General features: G+C 44.1%; 1 protein-coding gene across 1 annotated transcript; it reads right to left on the bottom strand.

Moving 5' to 3' along the window:
- Nucleotides 1–294: 294 nt before the first annotated feature.
- EMB2785 (elongation factor family protein) lies at nt 295–14,911 on the bottom strand. Its single transcript, XM_048708581.2, has 19 exons — nt 14,462–14,911; nt 13,893–13,967; nt 13,655–13,805; nt 12,978–13,046; nt 12,723–12,895; nt 10,323–10,460; nt 10,071–10,196; nt 9,865–9,963; nt 8,651–8,774; nt 8,449–8,512; nt 8,180–8,234; nt 7,969–8,093; nt 7,614–7,687; nt 6,620–6,669; nt 6,309–6,395; nt 6,180–6,230; nt 6,020–6,103; nt 5,663–5,713; nt 295–860 (listed from the first exon to the last, which is right to left on the bottom strand). Exons 1-19 carry the CDS (start codon nt 14,801–14,803, stop codon nt 777–779), a joined length of 2,022 nt encoding a protein of 673 aa, XP_048564538.2. The 5' UTR covers nt 14,804–14,911; the 3' UTR covers nt 295–776.
- Nucleotides 14,912–21,891: the final 6,980 nt, after the last annotated feature.

Here is a 21,891-nt window from a genome sequence, read left to right as displayed (position 1 = left end):
TACATCTCCGCCTAATACTACCCTTGCTCGGCGGGCTATTGTGCAGGAAACGCCCCTAGTACTCCAATAAAATTACTCCCTTCATTCTCTTATACAAGGTTACTTCATATTTCTTTAGTCTAACTTTGACCATTAATTTTACCAACAAAAAGTTAGTTATATGCCACATAAAGTATGTCATTAGATGCACATTTGAAATAACTTTCCAATGATACAGTTCTCATGACATATAATCCATATTTTGTTGACCAAAATTACAAGTGAAAGTTTGACACAAAAAAGGAATGGAGGGAGTAGCAAAAATGAAACATCATAATCCATTGTAATGACAAACATTGTAACAACATTGTCATAGTGAATGCTATAGTTAGCGTGAGACTTTATTTGCTTTAATTTCTCACAAGACGTTTCCAAATGTGTCAACAAAAGCAGCCAATTCAACCAGAGTACCTCAGTTTGTTTTTCTCGAACTGCCGAAAGAGTACCATACCCTTCGAGGGTAATATTTCTGTGTTCCCAAAATTCACTATTAAAGAAAAGCTATAATGCTATACCTTCACGAGGTAATTCTAACTCAAACCCACTCTGTTTTGTTACAACAGCAGCTCAACCTTGGGCTTATTCATCGCTAGTGTCCTACGAAACAATCCTCCCACTGCTGTGTGTAGAAACTGGATGGACCTTGTATGCAAAAACGGACATGCCTTTTGGAGGATAGCGCAATACTAGTAGTGGCTTTAGCAGTACTAGATAGATGTGACTGGAAGTTTCGAACTTCACTGCATGATTTTGTTTTTCATCATCTTGCGTTTGTTGGCGTCCAGGTATTTCTTCCGAAGCCGTATGACCTTGGGAGTAACCTGATCAGGTTCAAATGCCAACAACTCAATATAAAGCAGCATAATATAAGAACTTGCTTCCAAGATGAAACTGGAATAATAATATGCACAAATGGAAAACCAGCTAGACAATAACTCATTTTCTTTGAGACAGATGGGTATATTGTTATCCCAACTAAAACCATATTTTCTGTTTGGATTAATCAGCACCCCAACACATTAGCAGAATTATTTTGGATTTCAATGCCCCCACACTGACACGCCAATATTGTATAGTATACAAACTATTTTCTTACATTTTTTAGGTACACAAAGTATAGTTCCCTGATTCAATAGAAAGTTACTTTTAAAACATGCTCCCAGCCTACTTTGTAAGTAGGTACAGATTTTTAGGTTGTCAATTTGACTAACAAAACATATGTAATATGCCAACAACAACAAAGCTTTTAGTCATAAACAAGTTGTGCTAGGCTAGAGATGAAACCCATAAGGTCTCCCACGCACCCCTATCCTTCAGATCTCTTTACGGACTGCTCCCAAGTCAAGCATGGTCTACCCCTACCTCTCTTGACATTATCAGCATGCTTTAGCCGTCCGCTATGCACGGGAGCTTCTGGAGGTCTGCGCTAAATATGCCCAAATCATCTCAGACGATGTTGGACAAGCTTCTCATCAATCGGTGCTACCCCAAATTTTATATATCTCATTCCGGACTCAATCCTTCCTCGTGTGACCACACATCCATCTCAACATGCGCATCTCCACCACATTTAACTGTTGGACAAGTTGTAGTCGGCCAACACTCAGCACCATACAACATTGCGGGTCGAATCGCCGTCCTATAGAACTTGCCTTTTAGCTTTTGTGGCACTCCCTTGTCACAGAGAATGCAAGAAGCTTGGCGCCACTTCATTCATCCGGCTTTAATTCGATGGTTCACATCTTCATCAATATCTCCATCCTTCTGCAGCATTGACCCTAAATATTGAAAGGTGTCCTTTTGAGGCACCACCTGCCCATCAAGGCTAACCTCCTCCTCCTGCCTAGTAGTACTAAAACTGCACTTCATGTACTCGGTTTTAGTTTTACTAAGTCTAAAACCTTTCGATTCCAAGGTTTGTCTCGACAGTTCTAACTTCCTATTGACCCCCGTCCGAATATCATCGACTAGCACCATATATCACCCGCAAAGAGCGTACACCATGCGATATCTCCTTGTATATCCCTTGGGAGTTGGGACTTCATATGTTACATACAAAACATATATAATATGCCATAAAAAGTATATATATGTAAAACTTCATTGGACGGCGAATCTACAACAACAAAGCCTTTAAGAGTTTTATAGTCCCAAACAAGTTCGGGTAGGATAGAGTTGAAACCCATAAGATCTCGAAACCTAGTCATGGTTCTGGCACGTGGATAGCTAACTTCCACATATCACCGTCCATGGCTAGTTCTTTGGTGATATTCCAGTCCTTCAAGTCTCTCTTTACGGACCTCTCTTAACATGTCAAGTTTGTTCTACCCCGACATCTCTTAACATTATCATAACGCTTTATCCTTCCGCCTATGCATCGGCGCTTCTAAAGGCCCGCATTGTATATGCCCAAACCATGTCAAAAGACGTTGAACAAGTTTCTCTTCAATTGGTGCTACCCCAACTTTATCTCGTATATCATCATTTCGGACCCGATCCTTTCTTGTGTGGCCGCATATCCATCTCAGCATGCACATCTCTGCTACATCTAACTATTGAATATGTCACCTTTTAGTTGGTCAACATTCTGCCATACAACATCACCGATACAATTGCCATCCTATAGAACTTGCCTTTTAGCTTTTGGGGCACTCTCTTGTCAGAGAGGACGCCAAAAGCTTGGCGCCATTTCATCCATCCGGCTTTTATTAGATGGCTCACATCTTCATCGATATCACCATCCTTTTGCAACATTGACCGCCCATCAAGGCTTAACCTGTTCCTCATGCCTCGTAGTACTAAAACTGCACCTATGTACTCAGTTTTAGTTCTACTAAGCCTAAAACTTTCGATTCTTTATATTAACCCTGTCTGACTATCGCCGTCTGACTATCACCCGCAAGAGCATACACCATGCGATATCTCCTTGTATACCCCTTATGACATCACTCATCACCAAAGCAAAATGGTAAGGGCTCAAGCTGACCCTTGGCGCAATCCTATTTTAATTGGAAAGTCATCAGTGTCGCAGCATTATCATACATTTCCTTAATGAGGGTAATGTGCTTTGTTGGGACTTTGTGTTTCTATGAGGCCAATCACATGACAGTCTACGGTATCTTATTGCAGGCTTTTTCCAAGTCAATGAACACCATACGAAGGTCCTTCCTGTCCATAAGTTGTCGTACCAAGAAAATAGCCTCCATGGTTGACCTCCAAGACATGAAACCAAACAGATTTTTGGTCACACTTCATTGTATGGCTCATCTGCTTAATTCCATGGTAATCAATGCAACTTTGAACATCCCTCTTATTTTTGAAGATTGGTACTAGTATAACTTGCCTTCATTCTTCACACATCTTCTTTGACCGAAAAATGAGGTTGAAAATAAGGGTTCATCTTTTTTAAAGCCTCCCTAACCTCAAGACTCTACTCATGTATTCATCAAACAAAACGTTTGTTGATATCATCAAAGGAGTCGTCCAACTCAATGGCAGAGCTCTAATTCTAACAATTGGACAGATTGTCAAAGTACTCTTGCCATCTACTCCCCTCCGGCTTTAAATACAAGGCCACTATAAGGAAATACAATTTGCATCTATACAATGCCAATATCTCTTCCCGAGATGAATTGATAAGATTTTTGCCTCGTCCGATGGTGCTTATTAATGCAAACGTTGCATGCAGCCATAGAGGAGGCGCCACATACAACATGTTTAGTTAGTCCGAAACACGAAAGGTTTTCACACAATTAATCATGCTATTTATTAATTGGCTTTTTTTTGGTACCTGAAAAATGGGATAGTGGCCTTGTATACAAAACACAAAGGGATTTGACTTGGTTGACATGACTCAGTACTCTCACGGATCCTGGCCATCCTATAGATGTCCCTTTCCCCTTCCCTCGTGTTTAAAAGCTGGTAGAGGTCCTCATACGCCCGACCCCTTGCTTCACTCACGCCGGTAGAGGTCCTTCTGGACATCATCGTTCCACCACTAGGTATCTTTAGCTTCGCTTTTACTTCCCCTGGTCACCCCAAATTTTCTGAAGCCACCTTCTGAACGCAACTCACCATCTTCATCTACATATTGTTTGCATCACCTCCTTCCTCCCAAGAACCCTCCTTAATAACCCTTTCCTTGAAAGCCCAGTTGCCTCCCCCAGAGCTTCCACCACCTTGTTTTAGCGATTTTGACGCGCTTATCCTGCTAGACATGTATCCGAAAGTGGAAGTCAGCCACCACAAGCTTATGTTGAGGGACAACACTCTCTCCAGGTATCACCTTACAATCTAGGCAAGCACGTCTGTCTTCTCTTCTCGGGAGGACGAAATCAATCTGGCTAGAGTGTTGACCAGTACTAAAAATCGCTGGATGGGATTCTCTCTTTTCATAGAGGGTGTTAGCTACGATCATGTCAAAGACTAAAGCAAAGCTTAAGACATCCTCTCCTTTTTCATTCCTGTTGCCATACCAAAAACCCCATGCACCCCTTCATAACCTGTGTTAGACACGTGGCCATTGAGGTCTCCTCCTATGAAGAGCGTTTTGCCAATAGGTACACTCCTAACCATGTCCTTCAGGCCTTCCCACGTGCTCTCATTTTGGCCTACTTGTGGGGCATACTCGCTGATAATACTAAGAACTAAGTTCCCAATGACGAGCTTGATCGGGATGATCCGGTCCCCTTGCCTCTTGACGTCTACCACACTATACTTTGTTAATCAAGATGCCTACTCCATTTAGTTGTCCCCGTGTACCACAACTTGAAGCCGATATCCTCCACCTCCTTCGCCTTTTGTCTCTTTCATTGGGTTTCTTGGATACATAGGATATCAACACCATTCGGTTTCTTGGATACATAGGATATCAACACCATTTGGTTTCTTGGACACATAGGATATCAACACCATTTGGTTTCTAGGACACAAAGGATATCAACGTCTGCCCTCACCGCTGCATCAACTAACTCCCGTAACTTATTCGTCAAGGACCCTACATTCCAACTACCTAAGCAAATTCTATTTGGCTCAGCTAGCTTCCTTACCCTTCGCACTCGTCGAGTCAACTGCGAAGATCCCTGCTCACTTTTCACTACACCCAAGCGTCGATGTAGAGCACCACTAAGGATGTCACGAGCCGATCCTTCCTCACTTATCACCGTATCCAGATCAAGATAGAGCTATGTTGAGACCATGAATCTGAAGATAAATCTTTTACAGCATACAACCCATGTTTTGCTAGTGAAATTGAAGATTTATAAACCCAAGCCCGACTTATAAACCTGGATAGAAGCAGTAATACCAAACTGCATGGCAAAAGATTATGGCTTACTCTTATCTGGAAGAAATAACATTGCATACCGATCTTTATTTGATTTTAGACTCTAGAGTTTATTTTAAAGTATCGACATTTTATTTTGACATAAGTTATCATGTAATCATTAAAAATCAAATATAACCAACTAAGTATCCATTTTTCTAACTTCAATGAAACAGGAATTGGAACAATGCTTCAGAGTCTAGAAGAATCAATTGTTTATCACCATTTACCACACTCGATCCTCAGAGTGAAAATTTTGCTCTATTAAATGTTTGAAGAACTTAAGAAAAAAAAACTTGCCTCAATAAGCTCATCTACAGCAACATATCCAATTGCCTCTTCCAAAGTCATCTGCATGGTTCAACAGCTTCCATTAAGATTATGCAATAGCTAAGAGTCACTGTGTTTGGTTAAATGAGCCCAAAAGAAGGAATGCTACATTTCTTCATCAAAATAATGCACATATCTAAAGCTATCCGTCCTCAACTCCAAAAACAAAGAAAAGTGTGGCCATGATGTTCTAGGTCCACAACGGGGCCTTGATGGTTGTCAATTAGGTCTTGTAGTATGTTGTGTCTATATCCCACACACACACACACACGCACACACAAAGTGCAGATATCTCATGATGTCTTGATACATGAGCAAAGGACATACCAAGCGAGGTGGAGACAGGCGGATATTTTCATCCTTTCCAGGAGCTCGGATGTTTGTAAGTTCTTTAGTTCTCACAGGATTGATCTGCCCAACAACATTATTTTCATGTATTAGCGGAGCGGACAGGAACTGATTCATGCTAAGTAAATAATCAACTTACCTCAAGATCACTATCACGTGAATGCTCGCCAACTATCATGCCTTCATACGTCTTTCAACAAGGAAGAAAGAGAGTTAAGGTAATCTCCTGCACCTAGAAGGTACTATAACAAAATGAAGTGATAGCTACCTCCATCCCAGGAGAGACAAAAAGAGTACCACGAGCTTCTAAACTCATGAGTGCATGTGAAGTGATAAATCCTCTGCCAACAGATACCTATATATGAACATGGAGAAAAATTAAGCTCCACTTGTAGAGTTCAGAAGCACATAGGTATTGTTCAAAAGTACTGATTCTATTTACTTAAGTTATGCTTGCTTCTTTGCTCAAATGAATATCAGTATTAATACCTTATTGCAGTGTAAAATATAATTTACAAGATAAGCAAATAAGAGTAACATAAGAATATAAGATTATGAAGGTGCTGAAATTTGATTTACCAGAACTCCTTTTCTAACAGTGCCTAGTGGACCTCTGTATTTAGCATATGCTGCATTCATAGGGAAACCATCGGTCAGATAACAATGAAGTCTTAGTTACATGTATTTAGCATATGCTGCATTCATTGGGAAATCATACGTCAAGAATTCTTGAAATCTAGTTAGGCATGCAACGCAAATAAACTGCTGCATTTTGATGCAGTAGCGCACTAATTTTCTTGTGTCATAGCATAAATTTTATTTTGATGGTCTGTGGCAACCGTGTGCACATGCATAGCCTGAAAACTGGAGGATCGTTGACATCTACCTAAGGTAAACAGCACAAGGTGGTAATAATACTTTCAGAACGGGCTGTGATCCTTTGACTTATGCAACAAAAAACAACAACAACAACAAAGCCTTTAGTCCCAAACAAGTTGGGGTAGGCTAGAGGTGAAACCCATAAGATCTCGCAACCAACTCATGGCTCTGGCACATGGATAGCAAGCTTCCACGCACCCCTGTCCATAGCTAGCTCTTTGGTGATACTCCATCCTTCAGGTCTCTCTTAACGGACTCCTCCCATGTCAAATTCGGTCTACCCCGCCCTCTCTTGACATTCTCCGCACGCTTTAGCCGTCCACTATGCACCGAAGCTTCTGGAGGCCTGTGCTGAATATGCCCAAACCATCTCAGACGATGTTGGACAAGCTTCTCTTCAATTGGTGCTACCCCAACTCTATCTCGTATATCATCATTCCGGACTCGATCCTTTGACTTATGCAGTTGAAAGAAAATCGAAGACTAACAGCACTAACAGCAAAGTCTGCACAGATCACTACATAATTTGCCTCTACACTGGGAAGACAAGAATTCTGGTTTTGACCATTGTCTATGCACTTCAAGTCTATGAATTCATGACATGACTATGTGGCCTGCTATTCACCTAAAAACAACATGTGTGAGTTACAGACTGCAACCGTTATGTAGCACCGAATTATAAATAGCATCATACCCTGGAAAGCACGATGCATAAATCCAGTTCCACGTGTAAAGCTGTTGAAAACTCCTTTAACACCCACCAAACCCCTGCATCCATAATAGCTCATTTCATATTATCTGAACCAAAACCATAAATGCATATTACATCAAGTCAAAGGAATCGGTAGATTCCAAAATTAGGTTCATTTGATTTTACAGTAAATTCTACTGGGGGCATATCCATGAGGTAAACAGGCAATATACAAATACGAAAACGAACATAATTGGCTAAAATTATAGAAGTAAAAGGTGAAATATAACTATATTAAGGTACAAATGGCTAACAAGTGATGCAACTAGTAATCAGCAGAACAGAGACCACTACTGACCTAGATGGACAGGTCATGAAGACCCGAGTTCTTCCAGTTGTCCCAGGAACAGGGCCCATGTCCAACAATTCCCCCTTCCTGTTGTTAAGGGTTTCCAACACAAATCCGATATGCTCCTCGTCCACCTACAATATCCAATTCATAAATTGAAAATATAAGATTAAAACATGTGAAGATAAAGAAGCTCAAACATAGCTTTCCTGATTGCTACCTCGACAGTAACTTCTTCAATAGGCTCTAGCCTTTCCCCACGCTCTGTTTTATACCTAATTTCCATAAAGAAACTGGTCAAGCTCATAGTGGACAAAGTGCAGTCAAATTGCTCAAAGAGATACACGTATTAGAAAGGAAGGAGTGAATATGATTGATAAAAGAGACAAATATGAATGTCTAGCTAAAGAATTGAGACGGTTAGCTTGCCACAAAAAGTGTTTGCATGCAAATGAGACATAATAATGTTTGTGATTGATTGGAACTCACATCACTCTTGGGGGTGAAACTGAAAGCTCAAATCCCTCACGCCGCATGTTCTCAATTAAGATTCCTGTAAGTTAGACAGATCATCCTATGATGTTGATGACTAAATTTCTCATTATATCACAAAAAATTGGCATGAGGCACTTTTAAATGAGTTGAATAAAATTTCAGCTAGAATATGAGGGACTTCATCAAAGTTTCAGACCTAACTGAAGCTCTCCCCTTCCTTGAACTTCATAAGATTCTGACAATGGTCCAGGAAGAACATTAATTGCCAAGTTTGTTTCAGCCTCTGCCATCAAACGGTTCCCAATTTTCGCTCCAGTTACCTGCAAAATTTTAAAATCAAGCCAAGTCGGCCAAGTTCAGATTTTGCAAATTATACACTAAAATATCACCCAACAAATTGACAGATTATGCTCCAACGAGTTCATTTTAGTTGGCACCAGCAACATGTGAAGTTAATCTATAGAAGTGCTATTGGATCTTATGTCATTTAAGCAATGACAAGTCCTCATAAAATTCCACATATGATGATGTAAAATGGCATAATCAGAATTCATAAATACGTTGGTGTAAGTTTGTTATGTCAAACATTAGAAAATGCCAAAGGAACTTCACAATTAATCTATCATGGTGCATACTGCAAAAAAAAAAACTTATATTGCATAGGATAGTAGGAGGCTAGCACCATACCTTGGATTTAGCCCCCCATATATTTAATGATAGTAGGAGACTAGCTCCTTACTCTCACCTACCAATTTAGAAGCACATTCAGAAGACTAACTGACAATAGATTTGGGAAAATTTGATGATTCGAGAACAAATTTGTCATCCATCATATACTGGAGGTCAGCCTTTTCCATCTACTCATGATTTGTAATTGAGCAATGGGTTGTCAACTACATCAAGTTATAAAGTTACAACCTGGCCACATGCTATGCTTCTATTTTCCCCCAAAAATCAAAGGTCAAACAGAGAATATTTTTAGTGTAAATACACCAAACAAATCAAATCCAACCTGAAATATAAAGATATATTTTCAAAACCTGCATATGAAATCTACCTACTGAACAAAATAGTTGTGTAATGTGTAGGGTACACTATCATTGTTCCACGACAATTAACAGCTATTAAGGGATTTCTGAACTCTATATGAAATTGTAAGACAACAATTAAACATACATGAACAGGCACGATAAATTTCACAGCATCATTTATCATGTCTTGAAATTTATAATTGTTCTGCATGTGGCATACAAAATAAGAACTGGTTGCCAAGCACTCCTGTTCTGACATGTGTAGACACCTTTTTTGTTCCACTTAGTCAAATAGGAGTCGCTCAGGTTTGCTCAGATGGAAAGAGGATCAAGATGGATCATTTACACCGAAAGTGGTGAACTGTTATTTGGTACTTACATGAGTGCCATCACGGCCAGCCAGTGGTGAATCATTCACACCGAAAGTCATAGAAATTGTGGGAGGGTCCAACTCAACTGCAGGCAGAGCAGTCAAAACCTACACACAATTACATTCACATATGAAAACAAAGAATTGCTGACAATTGAAAAGGAGAATACGTTCTGTACAGCAACAAGTAGCCAATCAAAACATGTTACCCCTACCTCCGGATTTGCCACAGTGTGTCCAATTGCTGGACCAGACAATCCAGCCATTGAGATTATATCACCAGCGCCTGCAGCCTCTATTACTGCCATGCTTGTGCCTTTCTTTTTCATAAGCTTGACAACCTAAATTTATTTTGTAACATACAAAGGTTGTTAAAGCTTTTAATAAACCCAATTGGCAAACACATATTGGATGGTAAAGAATAGGTTCGGCATCAAAGAGAAAAGGTGCAAGAAGTTCAGTCACACCTTTCCATCCTCAATCTTCTGAACCCCTTCATCCGTGATGCGCAGACCATGAACTTTGTCGCCAACACGGATAACTCCAGAGGTTACACGCCCAGTGAGTATTCTTCCTAGGTAAAAATCACGCTCCATCATGGAAACCTGTACAGGACCGTTACAAACTTATTTGAGTTTACATTTCAAAACATAGATGAATGCTAGATGGAGCATCATATTTAAACTCCTCTGTTTCGAAATAAGGGGGATCCACGCTCGAGGAGCATTATAGAAAAGTAATTGCTGTAAGGATATAAAGGAATTGTCTGTAGAACATAAAATGTGATATGTTGAAACAAGAAAAATCCATATGATGATTTATATTGTGGACATTCCTTACCAATGGCTAAGAAAAAAATGCAACTCGCTTGGAATAAAATATTTGACTACTTCTTTCAGACCAGTACATATGCAATTTCATTCAATTCTGACAGATAACTTGAAGAATTAAAAATATACTGTAATGGTTTAATTGTTAGCCATTTACAGATGTCTCAGAGTATGCAAGCAACAAGGATAGCTACAAGTTAGGACAGTGCTTGGTAGCTGGTATACACATCGGCAGTATAGTCAACTCACTTGGAATAAAATATTTGACTACTTCTTTCAGACCAGTACATATGCAATTTCATTCAATTCTATACTGTAATAGTTTAATTGTTTGCCATTTACAGATGTCTCAGAGTATGCAAGCAACAAGGATAGCTACAAGTTAGGACAGTGCTTGGTAGCTGGTATACACATCGGCAGTGTAGTGCTCTTCCAGACAGATGTTAGCCTGGCTCGAACTTACAGCATATTCCCATAGTGTTATGTGTAAGGAAATGGACTTTTAGTTATTCCAATGGACCAAACATATACATGTACTACACAACAGTAGAGTAGTAACTAATACCTACAGACCAACTAATATGCTCGGCTACCATACATCTAACATAATCAAATGTGATTTTAACATGGTTAATGTGGCAAACTTTTATATCAAAGAAAGATGAAACTGCATACATAACAGCTTGAGCCATGTTGTTATGATCATGGGACGACAAAGGTTCTTGCCAACTATCCATGAAATATGAACTGGGCCAAAGAAATCACAAGAAATGTAGACATCCAAAATATGACTCAGTGAAAGACTGAAAGTTGATGTCATACTGCAAAAGGTAGTGAAACAAATTGATACTCATTCCTCAATAACGAGGACTAAATTCATACACCACCTTAGGAGATGTACTAAGAGGGGGAAAAACTATCAACATGGAAGCATGGACAATAAGCTAAAAGCCCCATTTCAACCACTACTCAACATTCCATTATTAATGTTGAACCACCCAAGATTTTTTTGCTCGCTGAACAAAGCAAGGACCAAAGAGAAAAGGAATAAAGAAGTACATATCAAGCACCTTTCATATTGATGCCTTCAGCAAATTCATTCTTAAAAGCAAGAAACAATAGGGGATAATCCTCTTGCAATTTTTACTAAAAAGGTAGGTGAATGCACGCAACAACATTATCATGGTTGCTGCAGCATGCGTGGATGCCTCATGATTGTACCTAAGCCATATCTAGGTTAGCTTACGAGGCTAACCTGCATCACCCCATACATAGCTGACTTGAGAATAAAATCAACATGTTTCAAGATTGTATCAGATGTGCTAGCAAAACATAATTAGCTTATCCATCATGGCTGGCCTTGCTTAACCAGGTGTATTGGATTGAACTGAGTGGAGACTGTATCCAGTTTGGATATTTTTCAAGATGTTATATAATTTTTCTTGGAGCTATTTTACTCCGGTCTAATTAAGATGCATAACCACTTTCCGAAATGGTACAGCTAAGACACATACTGAGCATCTTGCCATCTACAGGAGCTCAAATAAATAAATTCCATGAAAAGAATGCTGTACGAGTCATTAGTGGTGAACCAAGAACTATGGCTGCACCAAGTCGTGTGAAGCCAGAAGAAATAAAGTACTCCCTCCGATCCATATTATTTGTCGGTGTCGCTCAAACAGATGTATCTAACACTTAAATACGTCTAGATACATCCGTTTGAGCGACAAGTAATATGGATCGGAGGGAGTACAGACTTAGGGACACGTTGTTTTGCTTTGTAAGTAGAAGGTCAAACAATTGATAGTAGTTCTTCGAAGCTAACACTATACGTCGTATAAAACAATTAAGGTAGGAATCGTGTTGTAGTTGCTAATTCAAGTGGAACACTCTTATAGAAAGTAAATGCAGTCCACTTAATGACCACTCATTGTATCGTACACTTTACAAAGCATGGATTCAGGAATAACAAAGAAATATAAAATGCTTTCTCATCTCAAACAAATATCATGTTCTGATGTTGTTCGGTATACTAACCAACATTTGGAACGGAGCCTCAAGGTCAGCTTTTGGGGAACGAACATGTTGTACAATTGAATCAAGCAAAGGAGACATGTTTTTTTCACTATCAGGCGGACACTTAGTGAATTTCAAGGAAGCCCACCCTTCTTTAGCTGATGCATAAAGAACTGGGAAATCTAGCTGTTCTTCTGTAATATGTAAACAAAACAATGTCACTAAAAAAGAAAAGAAAGTTCTAAGGCAAACCAATTTGAATTGCTAGAAATGCACCTGTGGCACCCAGATTTGCAAAAAGATCGAAGACCAAGCTCTCAACTTCGTTGCAGGTTTCTTCAGAAACTGTTGGCGTAGAAGAGTTACAACAAATACAACGTACAAGGAACATATACGTGCCAAAAAATTAATGCACATGTATACCATCTGCAATTAGAATATATTTTTTACCTTCCGGAGAAAATTTACTTTGCTAGCAGGATAAACAGGACTATAAGGAAACGCTAGATTCCTTAGTTGTAAGCAAATTTACCAGATCCGACTGTGCCCTTTGTAAGACAAAATTTGCTAGATTTCCAGTTATGTGGAGTTAAGATAAGAAAAGTGATGGTTTAGTAGCCTCATTGTACAGTTAATTAATGACTACTGTACATATTTCTATAGTTTTCTTCCCTTACCTTCACTAAATTACCGCCACTCTAAGTTGACTTTGCATGCACCTAGTCTCTATTTATGTTTTGTCTGTATTATGGCAATTCAACCTATGGACATGTTCATACGGTAACATCCTTGTTTAATGGAACAAACAAGTACAACTTAGTTGCTCAACAACCAAATAATTCTGCTCTGCGTAAAAAAATGGGTTGTTTTCGTTATTTTGTTCAAACTCAAACACTACACCCATGAGACGTGGATTACTGTTTAATGGGCGAAATTTCTGGTAATGAGCAGACCTGAAGGCCTATCAACCTTGTTGAGGAGGAGGATTGGGCGTAAACCATACTTCAAAGCCTTTGAAAGCACAAATTTGGTTTGTGCTAAAGGTCCCTCCCCAGCATCAACAACCAAGACCGCCCCTTCCACCATTCCAACAACTCGCTCAACCTATAAAAAGGCAATGGCCATCTCAAACACCACATCAAAATCATCATTTCAGTCTTATAAGTATACAATTATACCAAAAGTGCTTACTTCGCCACCAAAATCAGCGTGGCCAGGGGTATCGACCATGTTGAGCTCATTCTCCTTCCAAGAGACAGAAGTGACCTGAACATTTAACCAAAAGGAAACAAGAAATGTCACATACGTTGCCACATTATCTACATTGGAAAACGTTTGTCAACATCTTCCCTGTTACGACAATGCTTCATTAGGACATTAAAATGGGGCAGACTAGTGTTCTGCTACTTGCGGCCCTCATTGCAACACGCCTAAAGAGTATGTAGAACTGCCAGAGAGTTAATGAGTGGGTAACTGAGCACAGGCTCTGAGCTCTAGCCAGCCAGTTGTTGAACCAGACGTGGCATCCATCGGTCCATCCTCCCACTAATTCGAATTCATAGATAAATGCGCACAAGGTGTCGTGACAGAGGCCAACAAAATAGCAAACTGAGTATGCCCTTTGGACCAGATCTCAGTCCTGTGTCTGTGTTATGGCCCCTCCTCTGACGCGCGCAGTTTGCTCGACAAAATGCCGAGCAGAAATTCTCGCGCGCAGCCTAAGTAGCCACGCACTATCCATGCGACTGTGAGAGGGTTACCTTGGAGGATATGGTGATGCCGCGCTCACGCTCGAGGCTGATGTTGTCCATGGCGCGCTCGTGGGGGATGTCGGCGCCGCACTGCCGCAGGAGCCGGTCCATCAGCGTCGTCTTCCCGTGGTCAACGTGGGCAATCACCGCCACGTTGCGGATGCGAGCCGGGTCCGTAACGCCTCCCAGAGCGGAGGAAGGTGGGCTGGCCGCGGACGCGGCCGCGGAGGAGTAGAGGCGGTGGAGGAGCGAGGAGGCGAAGGGCGGCGGGGCCGAGGCCGGCGAGGGGAAGGCGGGGCGCGCCCGGCGCGCCGACGAGCGGAGGCCGCGGAGCAGAAGCGCTGCGGCCATGTCGTTCGTGGCGGCGGCGGGGGAAGGGTGGTGCGTGTGCGAGATTTTGCGCGGTCAGGTCGGGTCGAAGCACGCGGCCGCGGAGGTAGACGCGGCCGGTCGAGGGTTTTGGTCGGGTCTGACGGGCTGACGGCCCGTGTGCGTGTGGTTCGTTGCACTGGCACGCCATGACGCCAATGTCTTTTTTTTTTACGCCAATATCCTTTTTTTTAGTGGAACTTGCCGCTATTTATTCAAATCAAGTTTGGAACCTCGTTCAAAATTACATTCTAAAATAAAGTCTGGTGGTGAGTCCACCCAAATACCACACCTCTCTTCTCCTACACCTACTTTAGCTAATTTATGCGCGGCAATATTCCCAGAGCGCCGAACCCAAGCGACTTTGAACTCGGTGAATGTGTTGAGCATCTCTTTGATCTCCTTTATCCAAGGCCCTACTGCAGATAAATTCCGTGTTTGCTGGTTGAGCATTTGCACCAGCATGTTGCTGTTCAGTTCCATATGTAATCTCATAGCCTGAATTGCGCTTGCTAACTGAACCGCACTCCTGCAGGCAAGAACCTTCACAGCTTCTGGATCGGTGTTGTGTGGGAAAAACTGGCAGGATGCACCCAGAAAAGCTCCATGATGATCCCTCAATACAGCCCCGCCACCGCCCTTCTCACCAAAGCGTGAAACTGCTCCATCAGAGTTCACTTTGACCCATCCATCATCATGTGGCTCCCATCGATGCACCATCTTCTGCTCCCGAACAAGTTTATCGTTCTGGTGTGTTCCCTTCCATTCCGCAAGATGCATCTTGACAGCAGTGGCAATTTCATGTGGCAGTGCAATTCTTCTTCCATCCCTTGCTTCATTTCTTGCTAGCCACAGACTATACGCCGACTGGATCATAATTTCCTTCTCATCGTCTGACGCCCCAGCAAACCAACCAAGGAGCCAGGAGGCGATAGCGTTCTGAGAGTCGAACTGACACGGCGGGATATCCACCGTTACTCCCAATTCCGAACACAACGCCCTACAAAACTGAACCGAATGCTGGCAGGTCCAAAAACGATGCGTCATCGTTTCCTCGCGACCACACGCAGCACAAAAAAATCCCCGGCTTGATACGACGACGAAGGAGCTCCGACCCAATGGCGAGGCCGTTTCTGATAATACGCCACATATGGATCTTTGTTTTTGCTGGCGCACTTGTCTCCAACAAGGCCATATACCCTTTATGCGTTTGGACTGAATTTGAGGGCCCCGGCTGTCCGGTCTTGGCCCTGTTCAAATACATCCTGAAGTGGTAGGCCGACTTCACCGTGAATAGCCCATTTTTTGTCAGATTCCAGGCCATATAATCATCAGTTGTCGAACCCCCCACTGCAACCTGCTTGATATCTGTAGCATCCCCCGTGGTAAACATAGAGTCAACTCGCTCATTGTTCCATCCCAAGCCATCTGCTCTTAGAAGGTCCGCAACCTTAGTGATGTCCAGAATGTAAATTTGTCCTAACGTTTTCGAACTGCCCAAACTTGGAATCCATGGATCATGGTGAATATTGATGCTAGTTCTGTTTCCTATTCTCCAAATAAGGCCCTTCCTAAGCAGGTCCCTCCCATGCAGCACGCTTCTGAACGTGTATGATCCAGATGAAGGGCACGAAGCCGTTAGAATCGAGTCATCCTTGAAGTATCAAGCCTTAAGCACATGGGCACACAAAGATGTTGGGACTTGAAGAATTCGCCAAGCTTGCTTGGTGAGGGAGTTCTAGACTAGGGGGTATCTGGACAGCCAGATTATATCCTTTGGCCGGACTGTTGGACTATGAAGATACAAGAGTGAAGACTTCGTCCCGTGTCCGGATGGGACTCTCCTTGGCGTGGAAGGCAAGCTTGGCAATACGGATATGTAGATCTCCTTCCTTGTAACCGACTCTGTGTAACCCTAGCCCTCGCCGGTGTCTATATAAACCGGAGGATTTTAGTCCATAGGACAACATACAATCATACCATAGGCTAGCTTCTAGGGTTTAGCCTCTTCGATCTCGTGGTAGATCAACTCGTGTACTACTCATATTATCAAGAACAATCAAGCAGGACGTAGGGTTTTACCTCCATCAAGAGGGCCCGAACCTGGGTAAAACATCGTGTCCCCTGCCTCATGTTACCATCCGCCTTAGACGCACAGTTCGGGACCCCCTACCCGAGATCCGCCGGTTTTGACACCAACATTGGTGCTTTCATTGAGAGTTCCTCCGTGTCGTCATCGTTAGGCTTGATGGCTCCTCCGATCATCAATATCGATGCAGTCCAGGGTGAGACTTTTCTCCCCGGACAGATCTTTGTATTCGCGGCTTCGCACTGCGGGCCAACTCGCTTGGCCATCTGGAGCAGATCGAGAGTTACGCCCCTGGCCACCAGGTCAGGTTTGAAAGCTTAAACTACACGGGCGACATCCGCAGAGACTTGATTTTCGACGGATTCGAGCCCCTGCCAAGTGCGTCGCACGGTCACGATGAGCATGATTTAGCTCTACCATCGGACAGTGTTCAGGAGACTGCACCGGCAACCGCTCCGACCCTTAATTCGGAGCCAATTGCGCCATCCATGGACGGGTGGATAGACCCCGCCACGGAGGCCGCATTCTCAGCGGCGATCGAGCCGAGTATCAACCTTACCCTTCACGGGAGCCGTGACACCAAATTGCCGGATTCTTCCCCGGCCACGGACTCCGAACCGCCTGCGTCCGTGCCTATCGAATCCGACTGGGCGCCGATCATGGAGTTCACCTCCGCGGATATCTTTCAGCACTCGCCCTTCGGCAACATACTGAACTCATTAAGGTCTCTCTCCCTATCAGGAGAGTCCTGGCCGAACTATGTCCAGCAGGATTGGGATGCAGATGACGAAATTCGTCGCCCACCCACCACCCACTTAGTAGCCACTGTCGACAATTTGACCGACATGCTCGACTTCGACTCCGAAGCCATCGATGGTATGGACGACGATGCAGGAGACGAACAAGAACCACCGCCCACAGGGCACTGGACAACCACTTCATCATATGATATATATATGATGGACACACCCAAAGAAGGCAATGGCGACGGGACATCGGAGGATGACCCCTCCAAGAAGCAACCCAAGCGTCGACGTCAGCGGCGCCGTTCTAAGTCCCGCCAAGGCAAAAGCAGTGATACCGGCACAAGAGATAATAGCACTCCGGACAGTGCCGAAAATGACGACAATCCCCTCCAGCAAGATTTAGAGCAGGAGGATGGAGAAGGTAGCCCGCCCGAGAGAGCGGCAGATGGAGAGGAGGAGGATGATAATTACACACCTCCCCCCGAAGACGAGGCAAGCCTCGACAATGACGAATTTGTCGTAACTAAGGATCCCGTCGAACAAGAGCGCTTCGAGCGCCGGCTTATAGCCATGACAAATAGCCTTAAGAAAAAGCAATAGCAACTTCAAGCTGATCAAGATTTGCTAGCTGACAGATGGACTGAAGTCCTTGCGGCCGAGGAATATGAACTCGAATGCCCCTCCAAGAGTTACCCAAAGCGCAGGTTGCTACCCCGACTGGAGGAGGAAGCATTAAAACCTACATCTCCAGCGTATGCCGTGGCTGATCGGCCACCTCATGGCCGCGACAGAGAGGCACTTCAGCCAAAAGCTCAGCCCGCACCCCGACGCCACTCAAACAAAAATGTCAAGGCACGGGGAAATATGCTAGACCTGCGAGACGTATTGGAGGACAAAGCAAAACACGCAAGATCGATCTACGGATCATGAGGGCGCGCCACTATGCGAGACTATAACCGTCACGCCGGATACAGTAAAAGTAAATCCGGCCGGGCCAAACACAGCGGACAAGACTCATTTGAGCTGCGTCGCGATATAGCCCAGTACAGAGGCGCCGCACACCCCCTATGATTCATAGATGAAGTAATGGATCACCAAATCCCAGAGGATTTCAAACCCATAAATATCGAATCATACGACAGCACAACAGATCTTGCGGTATGAATCGAGGACTTCCTCCTGCACATCTACATGGCCCGCGGTGACGATCTACACGCCATCAAATACCTCCCACTTAAACTCAAAGGACCAGCTCGGCATTGGCTCAACAGCCTGCCAGCAGAATCCATTGGCTGTTGGGAAGATCTGGAAGCCGCATTCCTCGACAACTTCCAGGGCACTTATGTGCGACCACCAGATGCCGATGACTTGAGCCACATAATTCAGCAGCCAGAGGAATCGGCCAGGCAATTCTGGACACGGTTCCTGACAAAGAAAAATCAAATCATCGACTGTCCAGATGCAGAGGCCCTAGCAGCTTTTAAGCACAACATCCGCGATGAGTGGCTCGCCCGGCACCTTGGCCAGGAAAAGCCGAAATCTATGGCAGCCCTCACGACACTCATGACCCGCTTTTGTGCGGGAGAGGACAACTGGCTGGCTCGCAGCAATAATATATCAAAGAACCATGGTACTTCGGATACCAAGGATGGCAATGGCAGGTCACGTCGCAATAAACACAAGCGCCGCATCAACAACGACAATACCGAGGATACGGCAGTCAATGCCGGATTCAGAGGCTCTAAACCCAGTCAGCGGAAAAAGCCATTCAAAAGAAGCACCCCGGGCCCGTCTAGTTTGGACTGTATACTCGATCGCTCGTGTCAAATACATGACACCCCCGACAAGCCAGCCAACCACACCAACAGGGAATGTTGGGTGTTCAAGCAGGCCAGCAAGTTAAATGCCGAAAACAAAGATTAGGGGTCACATAGCGATGACGAGGAGGAGCCCCGGCCGCCGAACACCGGAGGACAGAAGAGGTTCCCCCCACAAGTGCGGACGGTGAACATGATATACGCAACCCACATCCCCAAGAGGAAGCGAAAGCGTGCGTTAAGGGACGTATATGCGTTGGAGCCAGTCGCCCCAAAGTTCAACCCATGGTCCTCCTGTCCGATCACCTTCGATCGCAGGGACCATCCCACTAGTATCCGTCATGGCGGATTCGCCGCACTGGTTCTAGACCCAATCATCGACGGATTTCACCTCACTCGAGTCCTTATGGACGGCGGCAACAGCCTGAACCTGCTTTATCAGGACACAATGCGCAAAATGGGTATAGACCCCTCAAGGATCAAACCCACAAAAACGACCTTCAAAGGCGTCATACCAGGTGTAGAGGCCCATTGCACAGGCTCAGTCACACTGGAAGTGGTCTTCGGATCCCCGGATAACTTCCGAAGCAAGGAGTTAATCTTCGATATAGTATCGTTCTGCAGTGGCTATCGTGCACTGCTCGGGCGAACCGCATTTGCGAGATTCAATGTGGTACCGCATTATGCATACCTCAAGCTCAAGATGCCAGGACCTCGGGGGGTCATCACAGTCAATGGAAACACAGAGCGCTCTCTCCGCACGGAGGAGCACACTGCAGCCCTCGCAACAGAAGCACAAAGCAGCCTCTTCAGGCAATCCACCAGTTCGGTGATTAAACGCCCGGACACCATCAAGCGCGCCCAGAGTAATCTGCAACAAGACCGCCTGGCACGCTCCGAGCTCACATAGCAATGCGGCCCCCACCGCAGTCCCTACCAAATGGCGAAATCCGTGCCACACGTACATAATTACGCATTGAAAATACCATGGGCATAGATGGGGGGGGCACGACTACGGCACGCCCCAAAATGCGGCTCAACCGCACTAGGGGCTTCCCGCCTTATTATTTTTTCTCTCTTTCAGGACTTTACTCTTTGGAAACCCCGTCCGGTAGTACGATTGCCGGACACATGATACAACAACCAAGGAGGCAGAAAGCTACGTCGCATCATGGAATTCCCAGGTGGTCTCTGATAACGAGCGAAATACCTGCTTTAAATACAATTCCTCAGCCTGCCCTTGGAGGGGACATGTCAAATAGTCCTACTTTTTGCTTATCGCACTACTTGTATCATTCCGCTTCGACGCACCTTTTTGAGTAAATAATGCATAGCACTAGACTATTACTGCATTCTTTATTCTTTTATATATATATGTTCATTCATGATATTCAGCACCCGTACACTCTGGTACGGCCAATACGCCAGGGGCTTAAGCATACCCCATAATACGACGTGAGAAGTCCGAACACTTTTGACAATGCGGCACCCCGAACTTATAGCATTATATGCATTAGCTCCGAATCATGTCTTGGGTCAATAGTTGGGTTTGCCCGGCTCCCATGTTTTGGTACCTTACGTTCCGCTATATCGGCTAAGGTAGCTGTCGTGGTTCTAAGTCTGACAGTGATGTAGAGGGGTAGGTATGTAGAGGCAAGGTCTTAGCTATGGAGTAGTTGTAAGCACACGAGGTTTACGAGTTCAGGCCCTTCTCGGAGGAAGTAATAGCCCTACGTCTCGGAGCCCGGAGGCGGTCGACTGAATTATGCGTGTATGAATTACAGGGGTACGAACCCTTTACACTGAGGAGGGGGCTGGCTTATATAGAGTTCACCGGACCCCTCCGGCCCTCAGTTGTGCAGGGTTTTAAATACATTAAGGTCGGGCGTTACTGGTAACGCCCCTAATAAAGTGCTATGATGACCATAAAAGCTACTTAATAACCGACCGTTAGCGTGCGGAGTGCCTTTAGGTCTCCTGGCCGTCGAGTGGTTGGATCTTGGTTGAGTGATTACTTCTTGGTCGAGTGTCTTCGAGTCTGTCGAGTGGAACACCTCCAAGTCGATTGAAAGGTGATTTCTTCTAGAGATGTCCTTGAGTAGGGCAGTTGGGACAGGTCCATGACCCTACCCTAGGTACATAGCTTCATCATTAGCCCCCGAATGGATCGAGGTTTGAGTGGGGAAGGAGTTGAGAACTTCTCCGACTCATTTCTCATGCCATGAGCATATCTTGTTTCGGATCAATGAACCTGAGTGAAGACAGCAACTTCCTTTTCAGTCGCCTCGATCCATTCTTAGTTTTTTGTCGAGTGAGTTTCTTTACTTGAAAGGCTCCGAGTGATGGCGTGGAGGAGATCTTCCGTCTGACAAGTTGTTCTGCTGCCCGTAGATTTAGCGGGATTCGAATTTTGGGAAG

Source organism: Triticum urartu, chromosome 3A (assembly GCF_056163025.1).
Source record: "Triticum urartu cultivar PI428250 chromosome 3A, HENAU_Tu73, whole genome shotgun sequence".
NCBI lineage: Eukaryota > Viridiplantae > Streptophyta > Magnoliopsida > Poales > Poaceae > Triticum > Triticum urartu.
This window is presented reverse-complemented; position numbering and strand designations above follow the sequence as displayed.